Genomic DNA, 18,572 nt, shown 5'->3' with positions numbered 1-18,572 from the left:
CGCCGTTTCCCTATAGCCAAACATTTCTGCTTGTCCTTGTGTCTTGGTTTTGCACGCTCATCCTCCTGCATCCCTTATGTGCCCCTTCCCTGGGCTCTGAGCATTTGCAGACTTGGGGTTCCAGCCAAAAGCACTATAAAGTTGGAAGAACACTCTTCTTCACCTTAACAGATTGCAAATGGGACCAGGGTTCTATTATCTCACTCTACTGACTAAATGCAGGATAAAGATCATTTTTGCTCATGGGAAAATTATATGATTTTTGTACTATTTCTCCTAAATCTCTGGCTTCCTGGCCCTTGTTTTACACGGAGAGTACAGTGAGATGGAGCATTTTACGTGATGGAGGTACCGAAGTCCACGCCCCATAAAAAGCGGACATCTGTGCCTGAATCTCTGCCCCACTGTATTCAGCCCCTCCACAAAAGACAGCTTACAATAGCTCAGAGTTCAGTCTGCTTAGGTGCTTCCTTAGAACTCTAAATAATCTGAATTTCATAGCACTGCTTAACAGTGTCCGGTCAATAGTACCTTGTTTTCACCTGGATGGTTCCCCTTCGAAAAGTTGTCTGTAGCTCTTATAACCTAAAATAAGAGTTTCTAAAGTGCATTTGGTCTCACACCTGTGATAAAAAGCAAGTGAATAACCAAACACAAAAGGATTTTAAGCTTCTTTCAGCCAGCGTATCTAGTACAGTCTCTCCAGACTCTCCTCTGTTCCCTTGCCAAACCTATTGTTCCTTTTTTGATGTGCAATTTTTCAAACAGCCTCTGTCAGTGCACTTTGGCTGACACTGAGTGCCAAGTAAATGCACGTGGCTTTTTTAAGCACCTGGCCTGGACATTATGCTTCTAGGTGCCCGCACCCAGCAGTACGCTGCAAAAATGAAGCCTCTTTCAAAGAGATAACACTTTACCCTCAGTGCACATGCTGATCTGATGTGCTGTAGGGCAAGGCCAAAGGTGGGCAGGAGGAGGGGAAGAAGCCAGTAGGTCAATGAGCGAGGACCTAGAAAAAGTGTCCCTGTCCTTTCCCATCATCTTGGACACCCTTGGATCACACGGCGTGATTGTTGTAACCCGCCATCCCTAAAATCTCTGCCACGCTGTCTTCATTAATAACCATCTAACATCACGGCCCTGCTTTCAGGTACAATCCCTCCACTCGTTAAATCAGTTGTCCAAAGTGAAGAAGGGCTGACAACCAACGAGGGGCTCAAGATGCTGGTGACCATCTCCTGCATCTTGGTGGGTGTCCTGCTGCTGTTTGCACTCTTGCTGGTGGTCCGAAGAAGGAGGCGGGAGCAGAGGCTGAAGAGGCTGAGAGGTGAGTCCAGGCTCCGCCGTCCACCCACATGTGCCCACTGTCACTGGCCCGCCAGGTCCCCTAGCTACCTGATCCTGTGAAGTGCCTTCAGCAAGACCGCAGAGCATTCGGGAAAAAGCCAGACACCTGTTACTGCTCGGTGCAGTGGAAGCTGACTGAGAGTCAGCTTCTCACCGGTCTCCTGAGTCCTAGACGTCAGGAAGCAAAGGAAGTTATTTTCTCATGGGGTTTTCAACCCACCTTTCTTTAATTTTCAGCCGTTCCAGTATTGCCACCAATTACGCTTCCTTACCGTGTTTCCCCTAGAATAAGACCAGGTCTTGTATTAATTTTTATTCCAAAAGATGCATTAGGGCTTATGTTCAGGGGGTGTCATCCTGAAAAATCCTGCTAGAGCTTATTTTCTGGTTAGATCTTATTTGGGGGGAAACACGGTATCAGATGTGCTCTAGAAATGAGAACTATTGTATTGGCAGGAAGCAGAAATTGAGGGCTGATGGTACTGGTAAAGCATTGTGAAGTAGAAAATATATGCTTTTCTGAATTAGAAATTTGAGCTGGTGTAAGAGTTTCAGTCTAAGAAAAAAATAATGGGAAATGGGAACATAGGCCAGATGAGATCCATGGTTGCTGGGCACTGTTATTTAATGCCTGGCCCGGTAGGGTTCTGGCGACGAGGCTATTCCCAGCTCCTGGCCAAAAGCCATCACTTGCCATTGCTCTGTATTGTGAGGACAATGAGTTCTTTCATACACGAAATGCTGTGCGGGACAAGTGTGTCCGAGTCCTTTGATTTTTAGTGTCAGGGCGTTTAACCAAGTTGCCTTTTGGTAAAAATACATATACACCTTGTTCACATTTTGCTATCAGTGCAATGTGGGGTAATGTCATGCAGCGTCCTGTATAGTCTTCAAAATGACATTTTAGGAACAAATCTGGAAGCACCCCCCCAAAACATATCTGTGATGTGACCCAAACCTTGCAGATATATGTGGAACATATTGACCTCCTCAGTAAATACTCCATTTGATCATGATACAGTTAGAACAGCAGAACGTGGCGGCATTTCCACCTGTCTTCACTTATCCGAAACGCTCCTTGTTATGTGACTCTGGCACATGTAACTATCATTTTGCGTCCACTTTGCCAACAAATTTAAATGTTTGAAGTCCATTGCACTCCATCTGTACCCTTTAACTGTCCTTCCATTTAAATCTTCTGCAGCCCAATAATTCAAATGCACCATCGATCTCATTGAAATAGCCTCTCTAACTTGTTAACCACTTATCTTTTCATTTTACGGACCCTGCTTGAATGAATCCTATATCCTAACCCCATGCTAGGTGCTTGATGTACAAAGATGGAAAGAAAGAGCCTCTGAATTCTAGGTTTAGTGTAGAGGGGAGACATATCAGCATCTAACAGGAAAAGACCAAAAAAATGCCATGAATGCTCAAATGAGGCTTCAAACAAATTCTGTGTAAGGACAAAAGAGAGTGATTAATCCCAACTGGGGAGAAAAGGAAAGGCCATCTGAGAACTACATGAAATAGCACTAAAAAGACATAATACTGCCTAATATGTTGAGAAGTTCAGTGTAAAGTGAGCTATGTTGTATTTCATTCACAAGTGTTCATCACTGAAATACCAAAGAGACTTTTTTTAACCCTTTCACAGGAAATAGAATCCCATAAATTGGACATCAGGGGCATTATTATTGAGGTACTGTAGATCGACCAATGGTGGGGGGGGGGGGACATGGGAGTTTGTCCTTATAGCATGTAGACAGCCTAGTTGCATTTAGAAGACAACGAATTGCCCAATATAACATTGTTTTAAAACAACAGTAAAATCTTATTAATCATTTCTATTTGATTACAAGGGTTTGGCCGCAAATAGGTTAAACATCGAGGCAATCTTTCCCAGTGTTCTAGCACCCTCTGCCAATTTCACCTTTTCTTTTTCCCCCACCCCTTACTGCTTACTCCCTCCTTCCCAGCTATTGTTTTATGTTCCTGTTCTACTTACAACTTAAGTGCCCCAACCTCACTCTTCCTTGTAAAGAGCCAGGAAAGGAAGCTAAAGATATTGCTGACTTTTACGGATGCATTTGGGTTAGACTGATGGTGGGCTCATGCCTCCTTTATTTTCATTCTGAACAGTTCCTGTAATTTAGCTATTGCTTTGCAAGGGCTCTGTCCGGAAGAGCTGCTGGAACTGGCATTTTTATTGTTGGCACCTCTCCTTGTAGACACGTTTTGTAGTGGGTCTCGGTAAGGAAAGCAATACATCAGGTCAGAGAGCATGGTTTTTTATTCCCCGGAAATAGTTTTGTGTTCTTTGTGCGGGAGAAAAGATAGAGCCCACACCAAGGTTTCAGTGAGAAGAAAGTAACTGCTGTGGCAAAGAAGATATATTCATGAGGGAAGCCGAGGAACAATGAATTCCAGAGCAGAGTCGCGCAGACAAAGGCATCTGCAGACTTGCATTTTGTCCATGCTTAATAAAGGCTTCTGAGTCAAGAGTCTGACAGGAGGGCAACGAAAATACAGAGGGTCGGGTACCCAATTCCATCTGCTTCCTAACAGCAAGTTTTCATGTGGATGCACTGAAACGCATTCAATTCAACAAGCCATGGTTGGTTATCTACCATGTGCCAGATGGAACCTTTTTAAAACCCAATAGCAAAATCTTCTTCTTAACCATTTCTATTTGATCACAAGAGTTGGCCTAAGTCCTGGAGAGAAAAGATTATGAAGACTCCATCGCAGAAACATAGGCACTGACACTATAGTGGCCGTGACTACAGGCTTACAAGGGACAGGCTCATCTTCCTAAAACTGTGGGAAGGGTGCCGTAGAAGGACAGAGTAAGTGAGGAGTCCGTGAAAGGCCAGGCCTGGTCCCAGAAAGGTCTTTGCCTTGTAGCCCTGCAGAGCCCCTGAAATGTTACTTAATGACACGGGAGGAAATTGCAGCCGCAGAGTTTAATGTAGTAAGTGCTTCTCTATTAAACAGAGCTCCTTAGTACATCACTCAATTACAACCTGACCCACATAAGGCACAGATTCTGTGCCTGGATTAGAATGAGTTCAAATATGTTTACAGATTCTACAGAAAGACTTGTTTCACGTAATATTTTTATTGTCCAAAACGAGGATGTTTTTAACAACCTTTCCATGTTGCCTGAGCAGCCACTGATCAGGATCAAAAATGGAAATAAGAAAATGTGGATTATTGAAAAAATACGTAAGGGTTTCTAATGGGCACTGTTAGTTACTACATAAGGTCAACTTTATATTGCTGACCTTGTCTGATTGCTACAAATTACCAAATGTTTATAAGCAGGATATGTTTTACCGTATAGACAAGCAACCTAGTTAGGTGAATACAATATAATATTCTTTTATATAATTTTTTTTTAAAAAAAAGAAAGAAAATGGGACTCAAGCAATCTAGCCAACCTATATTCTTCCTTCCTGAATACTTTACTAATTTTAGAACAGAGCAAAGTCTAAATTGTCTGCAACTGCAACATTTTTTTTAAAAAATCTATCACCTTATCCAGGAGTTCAGAAGCCACATTTTGCTTTTGATGATGCCCTGATTTTCCCCCACTTCTAGGTCCTTTGAAGTGCTAGGTTATAGAATGAGTCACTGGCTGGGCCCATGATCCCAGCAGCCCTAAACTTATAAAATTTTATTCCCGTGTCAAGTAATCAACACCAGGACCCCTGAAAGCTTCCTCCTTTAGTAGGAGTTTACCTAAGAGTGTGCCAAGGGGCAACTGGCAGTGCCGAGCCAAAAAGCTACTTCCAAGACTTCAAATAAGCCAAAAATAAAAATCAATGGATGATACAAAATTTGACCAGGCCTCTGCGTCAAAATGCCTTTATTCCCTGGAACAGAAACGTGTTTACTATTTTAAACATGGTTTGGAAAGGGTTAATCAAACTGGACAGTTCAGAGGGCATTCTCGGGGAGAGTCTAGTCTGGTGGTTCTACAGGGGGACAGTTGAAGGGGTAAGCCCTGAGGTGTTGTCGTCATTGTCTGACTTCTGACATGCCATTGATCTGCTCTGCAAATGAGCTAAATACTCTCCTCGCTTGGAAGACCAAACATTGTCTTGAATTTTAAAAACCTAAAGGAAGAGGGGTGTGCACCTAGGAGACTGGTGGCAGGTAGACTTGGGGGAGGGGACTTAAAGGGCGTAAAGGTGGCCACGGCACTTCTACAGAGCCCCCTGTGTGCAGGAAGTACACAGTATGTGAGTGAAGAAATCGGGAGTGTGCAGCCTGGAGACTTCATCGCCAAGCTACTAAATGCCCAAGTTGTGGTTTCTGTGGGAACAGAACCGCGGACTCTGAAACTCATTCTATGCTTTGGGTTGTCATCCTTCTTCCTTCATCCTTTTTTGCTTTCTTTTTTCCTTGTCTTGATTTCTTCATAAAATTACCCTCTGAAAACTCCAAACTTGTTACGGCATAACTGAGTAAAAAGGGGGTTCTGTGTTAGAGAGTGGGAAGCAAAGGAGCCCTGGGATGGTGGCAGGGCCAAGCCAAGGGCAGCCAGTGGCACAAGGACCAGAGAGGGGACAGCCAGGAGGGACAGCGCTGGCATCAGCCCCAGAGCTTTGTCCTGCCTGGGGGTCTGTTCTGTCCATGTTTGTCCTATTAGCAGTTTGTTCAGATTCCAAGTATCTTTGGATTTCTTTTCGGGTACTTATTTTAAATCAGCGTGCATTTGAACATGCTGATGGTTTGAAGTTTTATTTGTGATCTTGTGAAAAGTAAAACACAGACTTATAGCCCTTACAAAGTACCTCTTTATGAGACTCATCCCAATTCCACAGAAAGGCAGGGGCTGCCGCGAGGGGGCTTGGCGATAAGCACTATTGATGGATGGTAAAGCTGGGTACGATCGGCCACCCCCAAAGTGGTTTTTTGTTGTTGCTGGTGTGTGCAAGTGACAGCCCAATGCAGGCACTGCCCTAAGCATGTTCCATTTTACTTAACTAGAATTTTGGAAACAAAAACGTAGCCATGTGGCTGTAAATGAGATTCCTCTTTTTTACAGATGCATTTGGGCATATAAATATGAGGTAACTGAGACTCTCGACACTAGCTCAGTGCAGTGACTGAGACTGGCTGTGCCCGCCCCCTGCAGCCATGCGGTCTGTGCCAAGGTTGGTAAGGACCATCATGCCCTGTGCAGACCCAAGATGGGAGCAATGGTCCACGGAAGAACAAAGGGACTGGGGGAGACCACTCCGAGATGCTCCTGATTTAACTGGGGGTGCCTATCCCCAAGCACTCACTGAACCATGTCTTTATCAGCAGAGTACTCGCATCTTCCAAGTTTTCACTCTTCTTCTGCAACCCTTTATTATACACTATCTGGTTTTAGCCTCTTAATAGCTGTGCAAATAGGTCGAGTATAAACCTGATATGATTATGCCCTATTTTGCTGACATGAAAATTGAAGGAAACTTTCCAAAAACATATGTCAGGGCAGAACTAGAAGGAGAGCCCAAGTCACTGTTGCCTACCCCCAGCTCTTCTCCCATGAAACTTCCTCAGACTTTGGAATATTGAAAAAGAAATAGTCTGTCCCATCAATATTAAGTTAGGTTAAAAAGGTTTATCGATGAGACAGAGAATCAGAAGATGTATTAATACTGTATCAATGGCTACTTTATAATTTTACTTTTGCCCATCAGATATATCTGGTTTATTCCTTTTATATTTCTATAATAACTATCCCTCAGTCTTCCCCTAGTTTGCATATCTTCAACCTACTGCCGTCCTCTCCACTTCCTTTTTCCACGGAATTCTCGGAAGAGTATTCTATACTCAGCTCCACTGCTTCTCTGTGCCTCCTAAACCCTCCCAGTGTCACCTCTACCCCCACTGTTCAGATGAAACTGCTGTCCTGAAGGCAGATGACCGATCACCGTACGATCACCAAATTCTCCTTTCAGTTATCATTTTCTACCCCTCTTGCTGCATGCAGAGTGCCAGCAAATGTTATTTTTTAAAACTCCTTCCTTCCATATTTCAATATTCATGGACTCTCCTCGTGGTATCTCCCCATCATTTCCCAACCCAAAAGATTATGGGGGGAGCATGGAGCCAAGGACGGATATGTAGGAGCAGCAAGGGGCTTTGGGAAAGGTGTCACAGAATCTAAATCGGAGATTGAGCCAAAATTTGTGGGGTGGAAAAAAATGTGTCAGGTGGCATAAAAGGCTATTTGACTGTGTTGGTCAAGAAAAAGAACAAGGCTTGGGACAATGTTGTCATACTAACGGTGGCAGGTAGTGACATCTGCTCTGCTCTGATGTGCACCAGGAAAAGTGCTAGTCAAGCCAAAAAATATGGAATCAGAATCATAAAAAAGGAAGGGAAGGAGAGAGGGGGAGGGAATCTAGAAAAAGGAGGAAGGAAGAGAGAGAGAAAAGTGGAACACACATTGCTTGAAAAAATGGTCAGAGTCCCTGATTTTCTAAATTGATTCATTCTTTCAAAACCTACCAAGTTCTAGTCATTGTGAGGGGAGTGGAAGGGGTGCTGCATAAAATAACATTCCCAATCCCTTGCTAGTAGGGGAGGCAAACCATATTTACAATGAACTATTACACAATTTCCAAATGATAAGCAGGACACTGTGGTCACCTATCGCTGCTATGACAACGCCCTGAAGGGAAGGTGTCATGGCGGTCTTGTCCCTAGACACCAAAGGATAACATTTTAGGATTCTGAACAAAACTTTTCCAAACATAATCCCAAAATCTTTGTAAATAATCTTTGAATAAGCAAATTAGAGATGTTAGGATATAGTTATATTTCATACCCCTTTTCAAAAACATTAAGTTCTAGAAATTATAGATTGAAATAAATCAGTTTAGTTTACAGAAAGGGTAGCCTGTGAGCAGTCAGAAAAGGGTAGGGCTTACCAGAGGCCTGGATGACCCCGGTTTGCTTTGTGACAGGGCTGATTGATAAGGGAGTACCAGGCTGTTGCTGAAAAAAGGCAGGCTGAGCCGATTTTCAGGTGACACAAATCCAGGTGGGAAAGCCAACGTGTTAGAGGGAAGAATCCAAATTGAGAGAAATTTTGAAAGGCTGAAACTAAGGAGATAAAATCTAACAGGGATCATTCTAAGGTCTTCTATAGAAGTCTGAAAACTCATTTGCAACACGTATAGTGAGCACTGTGTTCTCACTCGTGTGAGAGAAAAAGAATATCAGTTTCTGTGCTCAGTCTCATTTAATAAACGGCAGTAAGAAATTGTAGGTCTTTCATAGAAGAGAGTTCCAAGTAGAGAATTACCTAGAAATTATGCCATCTAAGGAGTGGTTGAGAAAATTAGAAAATTCAACCTGAAAAGAGAAAGTGGGAGTCAAGCAGATATGGCAGCTACTTGGAAATATTCGAATGGCTTGTAATTGGTTGCAGAAGGTGCCAAAGACCTGAGAGGAACAAAGTGATGTGGGGGGGGGGGGGTCTCTGCCAAAAATGCAACAGTAAGAAAGTCAGAGAGAGGGCTGGGGACCAGAAGTAAGAGGAAACAGAGCTGGAAAGACAGTGTGGGGCCAGTACACGAGATTTGAACTAAGGAGAGAGACAAAAGCAAATGTCCCATGGAGACACGTTGAGGTGGGAGAGAAATCAACAGACTTGATGGGCAGGTCAGTTCTGGGAGCGAGAGGTTGGGCACTAGACATGCAGCAACACTATGGACCCCTTCCCTGGAACATCCAATGGCCCCAGCTCATTTCAGCATCTGTCTAAGACACAGGGTAGGGGGTCGAACATTTATTAGCAGGCTGATTTGAAAAGGCTTCGGTGCTCTTCAGACTATGATTCCAGGACTTTTAAACATTATCTTCAGTGGCCCCAGATTCTCTGCTCACCGTTGTACAGAGGTGTGTCCAAGCTGCTTCCATCTTCTCTTCCCACTGTCTATACAGACATGAACAAGACCCTGAGCCCCATCTCAGCCCGGACGTCTTTCCCAAACTTGATTCCAAATCTACCATGAACAGCTTCGCCTAATGCCTGCCGACTTCCTTTAATGTGTTGAAGTACTCCGATATGTTGTAAACCGAACACCTCCACCCAAATCCCTGCTTCCATATCCTTCCAGATGCCCATTCCTATCTCTTGTATTATCACACACAGCCCTGCGTAGTCCAGATTGTGCCATTTCCCTGGACTCCCTGCCTCCACACCTGGTAGGTCCCTGATTCCTGCAGATGTCCGCTATCTACTATAATGTCATCTACTCCCTGATGCCCTATTCTCAATGCAGTCCTCTACCCCAGCTCTCACAGCCTCTCGCCTTTGCCCCTGCCCCCATTCTGAGCACTGTGGGTCGCCTGATCTGTGCTGGTTTGCGGCATCCTCACCCACCCACCACCACCTCTGCCCTCCTCTTCCACTCCTCCCCTGGGACCAGTTCAAAGCTTCCAGATTAGGACCAGTCACACAAAGTCACCTCCCCTTAGCTCCTCCTTCATGTCTTGACCATCCCCAGTTCACAAACACCCCTGGAAACATCACTATCTTCCCAAACTGACCTACCCCTTGCTTCCCAAAGGAGCTCAGAATTCGAATGCACGTTAATTCTGTGGCATGGAGCACTCTTCCCATCTAAGCCTGTGCTCCCCCAAACCCCCGGCTCCCTTTGAGGAGCAGGGAGTCTTGCATCCTTCCAGACTGACCCAACCTGAGACAATGCTCTCCTGGGATCGTCTCCCTCAGTCAACGGGCACTAGCATCAGCTCCTCTGTGTGTCTCTGAAGATATGACACATCCCACTCTATGTATAAAGGGCCTTAAGGATAGTGATGAAAAAGGATTTTGAACACGTAGACATTGCTTATGAATTCCCGCTCAGTTGCAGCAAATGACTGAACATATCTGCCTCCCAGTTTTGGGGTTTCTGAATGAGGACGATAATTCCCAGGCAGAGACGGACATTAAGGGGACAAGAGCTGTCAGTCCTACAGTAAGTGGCACAATGCACATTCCTAATACAAGCTCAGCTGTGACCCCAGCCCATCCCATGCCCACGCTCCAGGAGACATTTACACATGGTCCCTGAAAGGCAACTGTGCCACCCAGACCCCACCCTGTGCTTAAAACTCCGCCAGCGCTTCTCATAGGTGAACTCACAAAAGTGAATTTCCGTTAATGTAACTTTTATCACATGAAATCAGAAAAAAGAAATAGTAGCTAAGACAGAAAAAAAAGGGATCTGCTGTAAGATGATGAGCTAGGGAAGTCTGGACCAAAATGCCTTTGGACACCTAAACCTGGGGAGCAACGTAACCTTGACAAAGATGCCGTGGGCAGGGAAACCCTGCAGTTAGAGCTAGTCAGTATTCAAAGGGAACTCTGTTCTCGCCTGGGGCACACTGGGGCATATGACAAATGTCCCCGAGCACGTATGACAAAAATTACAGGAGAGAAAACTGATAACTGACTACAGGAACCGGAAAAGAAAGGTGATGATGGGCAAAATGGGGAAAAGCAGGTCCATTCTGCAGACACTTGAGTCTGTGTTGCCTACAAATCGTGAGCTGAAGTGTTTACATCTTGGAGGGTTTTTTCCTCTCTATTTTAGAGTACTGCACTAGCCAGTGCTCGGTTGTTACACATAACTAATTATCCCTCCACTTCTGGTATTTTGCATCTATATATATTTACTTTGCAAGTGTTAAATCATTCAGGAAGAGAAGAAATTCACTGTATTTACTTTATCTTTGCACATAAATATAAAGACAGGAACTGGGAAATTAAATGCTGTTTTGATTTCTGTGCTTCACCGTATGGGTGGGAGAGAAGGGAGCTGTTTCCTTTCCCAGGCTGAATCCATCTGTGCACAAAACTGGGCCTGTTGTGAGGTTACAGTGGGAACTGGCATGGCTCACTTGAAAAACTGAGCTTTGGTTCAGGAGTGCTAGCCCATGTGTGGTTACATCCCTGTGATGTCCTCACCTCTCAGTAACACCATGTTTCCCCAAAACTAAGATTGTGTCTTATATTAATTTTTGCTCCATTAGGGTGTATTTTCAGGGGATGTCTTATTTTTTCATGTACAACAATCTACATTTATTCCAACACAGTCATGTCATCTTCTTCTGGAACATCGTCATAACGTACTAAATGCGTCTGTCTGGCTGACGATCTTAACTGGGCCTTATTTTGGGGGTAGGTCTTATTTTCAGGGAAACACGGTAGCAGGCAGCTCCCTGACGTGAAAATGATTGCATTTAAATGTCAACCCCCAGAAGATGAAAGATAACATGAACTGCTCGCACATATGTATTTCTACACTATAGAGCCAGTCACACAGTCAGCTGAATACATTTCCAGAAAGTTCTGTTCATTGAACACTACAATTGACATCGAGACTTTTCAGAGAGCAATGAAAGAAAAACAAAAAGAAGGTTTTTGTATTGTAAGAAAGGAGATGGTCATTTTTGCCAGGACAAAATGTGTAAAAAGAACAAATTATACTTTAAGGAGTATGAAAATTTCAAAGCAATGTCACCAAAAAACTGGAATTGTTTTCCTACATCATTTTTAGGCAGGATTTCTTTTGTCAGGAGTGGTAATGACATCTTGGTAAATAACGTCCTCAGAGAGAAAAAAAATACAGGAAAATATGTATTTCTGAGTGTGACATAAACATCTGTTTCCAGACACAGTGACATGCCATTTATATAATTCTGTGACCTACCGAAGGGACTCACAATTCAATAGTAATACCTTTTCTAAGTGATCTATGGTGCCATAAGTTTTTTAATTTTTATATTTTCATAATAAAAATAGTAGAATTTGTATTACATAAATGAATTGCTTTCAAAATGTTAACTTTCTGACTACTGAAAATAAAATTGGGTTTTCTAAAAGTAAATAGGTTGTAATAAATAAACAAATAACTAGGTTGTAATAAAACCATTAGTACGGGTCTGAGAATTTTTATGGCCCCAGAGTGTTATGTTCTTTTTGTAATTTAAAAAAGGAAAAAGAAAAAGAAATTTATATATATATATATATATATATATATATATATATATATACACATATATATTTATATAAATATATAAATACATATATATAAATATTTATATATAAATATATAAATACATATTTAAACATATGTATTTCCCATGTAGAAGGAGTGCACTAAACTTTTGATTATTAGCAGTAGTATGGGTATACAATTACATTTCAAATGGCTATTATCATCTAACTCTGCAGAATATGTCATAAATGCCTAAGTGAATGTTAATGACTTGTTTATCATGCACTAAAATTAACTTTCTTTCCCCAGATGCAAAGAGTTTAGCTGAAATGCTCATGAGGTAAGAACCTACCATCCCAGATATCATGTTTAAAAGAACAATTTCCAACTTGCCTTAATGATTTTTTTAAATGACAGTCTGAAATTGATAACACATATTGTTTTTGACATACAATGTCCATTCCATTCTATGTACCAGAGTTTCCATGTTGGATATATAAATAGCAAATAATATACTTTTATGCATGCCATAGGTAGTTTTGCTGTTAATTGGGCTCAACCAATAGAGTGTTTTCCATTAAACTGGAAATAAAAAGGCGCATTATAGCTGAGTAGCTTTGGTTTTGCTTCCACCCACATATACCACCTTTGAGGTTAAGCCTTCTTTCAACAGTTAGCCAAGTGAAGGAAAATCACAAAAGGAAATAGGTGGTGCCCTGTGCTCTCCCGAGGCAATGGGCTGATCAAGAAAGATTCTGCTTGCCCTCAGCTCCCATGGCACCTTCAGTGCCTCTCTCCTGGGGCACTCACCAACTTCTGCTGCAAATCTCTAGTCACTGTCTGGTCTTGGAGGTGATAGCCTGATTCAGCATCATCATGTTAGCACCCAGCACTGTAGTTGCCCCACTCATAATTGCTGAGTAGATGAATGACTAGGGCCAGTTGAAAAAGTAAGTAAATGTTCACATCTATAGAAGACGTCCCAGTATTTGCTTTTTAAACTTTTTATGTTGTAATGATCAAACCCAATATGGAAAAGGATAATCAGAGTCTAGAACCAGATAAGAAAAATGTCAGGGACCCTGATGGTGAATTTGATGTTGCCATTTTAGGATGTCTAAAGTGGGAAAGACAGAGGATGGGGTTTGGGCTCTCATCCCACCTCAGCACATTGGGCTTTAACTCCCTCCCCCATCTTTGCATATACAATGAGTACTTTTGTTCTTATTCACAGAGAGCCCATGTCCCATGTCACCAGTATCTTTAAAGACCTAAGGCAGAGGTCACCTACCATTGGCCCATGGATGACATTTCCCACAGACATCTGTGTTTGGTCATACTATGTTTTAAAACAGTGTGGATTGTGGGTAAAGAACATGCAGAAATCAAAGATCTGAAATATTTAGTGTGAGCAATTAGATGATCATTAGTGCCGTTTTCCATGATTAGGAAGATAGGTGCACAGGGTATGGGCTTTTTTTTCCTCTTTTGCAGACAGGGGTTGAGGGATGTTAATGAGAATGAAAAGACTTGTATGGATCATGTTGAATTTCAGATGCTTTTTCAGCATCCAGGGAAAGTGTCAGATAGCTGGCAGCAGGAATCTGGGGACTAGAGGAGAGCTCAGAGATGCCAATGGCCTGTAGAATATCTTCTTCATAAGCACTTCACACTGGATCAAGCTTGCGTGAGAAGATGATGAAAACTGACCCGAAATGCTTTGAATCCATGCCCTTGTGAAAGTCTATACTTGTTTACTAAGCAAGGACAAGGACGTTCTGTGGTCACATAGAAGCACCCAGACACGTCTGCCCTGTCAAGCAAATCTGACAAAACACCTGGGGGGGAAAGACAAAGTCGTTTAATTTATAATAACTCATTTACCTAGTAAAATAAATGTTCTCTTGTAGACTTACGAATATTAATTAACTGATGCCATTTAGAAATCAAGAGATTTCACATAAAATTTTGGCTTTCTGCCTTCTCTTGAAGTCAGCTCTGACCACCTGGGCATGGCCATTTGAGAATGGCGGACTGGAGCTGCATCCAGCGCCCCCTTTGGACTGGGCATGACTTTTGCCAGCACAGCGGGACCCTGCCCAGCCCACGTCACGGATTTTGTACCCTAGCCTGTTTCCTGTAGTGTTTCTGGCCACTTCCTCCTTCACTCCCCAACTATACATCATTCCTCAGCCCGAAGCCCATGACACCAGAGTCTGCGTTTTCTGACATGTTCAACATTTGTTTAGTTAGGATGATCTGGTATTAGTTCCGTTGAGGTCCTAGAATGCATCCCTCCCCCTTCTCATTAGCCCCGAGCAAGACATTAGAAAGCATCTTCTTTGTTAATAGGGCAATTACTGTGGTTGAAAGACCACCTGTTGATTTCCGCAGGAATTAATAATGGTATTCCCAGTTGACAGTTGCCAACATCAAATTAGAAATGATAAAACTAGTAATTACTCCCAATTTAGGCAGTTGAGATGGTTTTTCTCCAAAGGGTGAAAATGATTGAAAAGGAAAAGAATTTCCAAGCTCCTCACGTAAGTGGATTCTTATGGGATTAATTTAGAAGTAAAAGCAATGCTTTTAATCGTGAAGGGTCAGTTCAATCTGAGTTTCGCAGGTTAATAGGACAAGCAACAACAGACCTTGTCACTTACCTGTGAGTTTAGGGACAGCAAGATTTTGAATGTGGCCTGAAAAGTCTAGGCAAGTCATACCCCTGGTGCAGAGAAGGCTACGGAATTGTCTTCTGGATCTTTGCTGCCACTCTCTCTGGAAGTTGAGGGCTTAGCAAGCCGTGCAGTGAAAACATAGAACCATAGGATCTATGCTCTCGGCCTAATGCGGCCCCACCTGGTTGCGTGATTTTGGGTATGTCATTTCCCCTTTCTGCGTCTAACTTTCCTTATCTAAAAACAACACTTAAAAAATTGTTCCTAGTTTTATCTTTCTGTGATCTTGGTGAAGCTAACGTGTATTTTCCAACCGTGTTCCACAAAAAAGTCTCTGCATGTTTCGGTGGGATTGGCTGTCCCAGGGCCAGGCAGGGAGACGCCACTGTCAGACAAACACAGACAACCTGGAGCCCTCCAGGGATCTCCCACAGGGCGCCATCTCCCATCTCTGGGCTTCCTGCTACTGGGTACTCAGCCCTTTCACCCAAGCCAATCACGCTAGAGAAAGGAAAAAAGAAAGACTTCACCTACCGTGCCCAGATAGACAGGATTTACCTTTCATATGATTAGGCAAGAATAATTTTTTTAAAAATACCAGCCCTCTGAGGTGTGAGATTGGCCTGCCCTAAGGTGCTAACCAAGATGTAATTGATGTCCGAGGACCAGTATTAGTAAGAGCTAGTTGTAAGCAGAAAAGCATTCAAACTGAGAGTTTAAGTTAGTTCAGCTTTGTCTATGCTCCTATTTTTATTCATGTAGTATAAGATATACCCACCCAACTATTACAATGAGACCTGATCCTGTTAGACCTAGTTATTTTATACCTACAGAATGTTCCATATCATATTGGGTGGGGGGGGTGATGTGCAGACATCTTCGTTAGTTGTTTTTCCTCCACAAATCTTAAGGAAGTAGTAAGACTTTGAAGAGTTGTAGCAACTTCAAGAAATTTATTGGCTAAGCCCAGAAATACCATCACTATGAACCATCATCATCTCTCTGTCATTTTAATCAGACAACCAGATGGCAAATGGATGATGGATTACATTTCAATAATAACTAACTAATATATTTAGCATGAACCTATATTATATGAAAGATTCAATTTTTTTTTCACAGTGAAAACATTCAGAATCTTGTTCCAGGTAACAAATGAGATTTCTTTAAATAGCTTTTTCTTTTTTTTTTTTTTTAGGCTTAGTTGCTGCTCTGATGATTGATTATTGTAATTTTGGAGACTCAGCCTTCATATAACAATAGATTATAAAATATGGCAGCAAAGATTAAGAAACAACTCAGTTAGGACCTAATAACCCTTTGAGAATGACAAGAATATTATTGCCCTAAAGCAAAGCCTCTGGGACATGTCACCGAGCTCACACTTTCCCCCCTGAACAACATGAATTATCAACAACCTTCAACATGCATTTATTGAGCACCTACTTTGGCCAAATACTGTTCTAAGTTCTAGGGATGTACGGGGAACAGAACAGATGAAAATATCCCTGTGGAACTTGTATTCCAGTGGGAAAAACAAATAATACAGAAGTCGATTAAATAGACGCTATGGAGTATTAAGTGCTAAAGAGATAAAACTAAGCTGAGAGTGGGGAGAGGCAGTGTGAGGGCCACTCCATAGAAGGGAGAGAGCCAGCCACCTGGGTACTGTGGTGGGGATGGGGGCGTGTGTTCTAAGCAAAGGGAACAGCAGGTGCAAAGGCAGGCGGGAAGAATTAGCCCCTGAATCTCAAAGTTGATTGGCCATTTTCTTTCCTCCCACGCAGGGCTTCACAGCAACAGTCCTCAGAGGAGGAATTTACCTCCAGCTTTGATTGCTCTTGCTCATAAAGTCTAATCATATTCTGAGTCTTGGCCACTTGCAGTGGTACACAGCAGTCATTTAGCTGGCTTCCTGGGTCCATCTGACAGCGCGCCCCTTATTGTTAAGGATAGCCTGCGCTTGGGTTCATGGCTGGTTAGTAGAGCAGCTGCTGATGGCCTCATAACTATTCATGATGAGCAGAAGGAACTAGCTCACACTTCTATTTTTGGTGCAAGGACAAGCTCAAGTCCCCAGTGAAGTTTCTAAACAGATCTTTCAGATATTCACAGAGGAGTAGTTCCCATATGTTTCTGTGGAAATAGAGCTTGTCTAAGCATGACGTAACTGTAGCCCCCCAAGTCACCAAAATGTTCTTCATTTTATACAAGTATTTGAATCTGTGCTGTAAAAAGCAACAAAATAAAGTGAGAACTTAGTTCAGGAAATAATTTAAAAGAGTGTACAGACCGTGTGAAACATTCAGGCCGAAACATTTGAATCTGGGCACTGCATAATTCTCATGACCTAGCTCCATAACCCAGTTACTCATCTGTAGAGTAGGAAATCTGGTTCAAAAGCAGGCCCCAGGTAGGAATGCTGCAGCTTGCCGAAGCTGTCACTTTCGTGGGCTGTTTTGTTTACACTCAAGTGAAAAAAAAGGGCAATTATGAAATATTCAGAATATTCACACGGACTTCCCGTGCAAATATCTAAAGGGCCCCTTGAGTGAATTTGACCTTCAGCCACGTGGTTCAAGAATGCCAGGTGGCTACTAGGCTTATTGGGGGCATCACTTCATAAATTACATAAATGTCTAACCACTATGCTGTACACCTGAAACTAACATAAAATAACATTGAATATCAACTATAATTGAAAAAAAATAAATGAATAAAGAGTGGATGAGTTCTCAGGGACAAGGAAGGATCTGAGACTCCTGGCAAATGTTTCTTTAAAGCAAAAAGCCCTTGACAGCTAGTGTGGATGGATGCCCCCTTTATTCTCCCTTAAATATAACTAACACAGTGATAAATCATCATGGAGGGTACGAGGCTCCAGAAATCTTTCTCAAAGCAGATTTTGACAATTGTTGAGCTGGAATTATGGATGCTAGGGATTATTGCATTGGTTGAATTATCTGAGTGACTACTGCTTCTTAGAGGGTGTTTCAGTGGACATCATTTTTAAAATCTGCCCAATTCTGGAAAGTCCAAGCACCTACTCTTCTAATGTGGGTTTCTAATTAAAGCCTTTATCAACTTTTTTGTATTTTTGTGTAACATGTAGTTTTTGGGGTTTTTTTTTACCACAATCTGCAACTGCATTCGATTATGCCATGCCATTTTACTACCTATTTTCGTTTAATTTCTGCAGACAGCTCACTCTAAGAATAATTTTCTGGTACACAAATTTTGAGATAAAATTCTTACAGTAATTGCTTCTTTTCTATGCTAAAATGCAATACGAGTTAGGAACACTAATGTCAGGGAAGTTAACAAGGCTTATGATTGGTTACTAGAACAAAAATAGAACCACTCCAGCTGTAACTGCAAATCCATTAGTAAAACCCCCATCCAAAGCACAGCAGGCACCCAGGCTTCCTCCCTTACCATCACTGGAACAGCTCCTATCTGACAAAGGAAAATGGTGTTGGTTTAAAAACCACTCTTTTTGTTTCACTTCATCTTCACACAAGAAATGGGA

At 42.4% G+C, this 18,572-nt stretch overlaps 1 protein-coding gene across 2 annotated transcripts in view; it reads left to right on the top strand.

Moving 5' to 3' along the window:
- DSCAM (DS cell adhesion molecule) overlaps positions 1-18,572 on the top strand; it is a 656,085-nt gene that overhangs the window by 604,415 nt on the left and 33,098 nt on the right. For both annotated transcript variants that reach the window (XM_081078404.1, XM_081078403.1), the window contains exons 27-28: positions 1,151-1,327; positions 12,675-12,705. In XM_081078404.1, coding sequence (XP_080934530.1) covers positions 1,151-1,327; positions 12,675-12,705 — 208 coding nt within the window. The remainder of the gene's footprint in view (positions 1-1,150; positions 1,328-12,674; positions 12,706-18,572) is intronic.

This window comes from Rhinolophus hipposideros (genome assembly GCF_964194185.1).
Source record: "Rhinolophus hipposideros genome assembly, chromosome: 2".
NCBI classification, from domain to species: domain Eukaryota; kingdom Metazoa; phylum Chordata; class Mammalia; order Chiroptera; family Rhinolophidae; genus Rhinolophus; species Rhinolophus hipposideros.
This window is presented reverse-complemented; position numbering and strand designations above follow the sequence as displayed.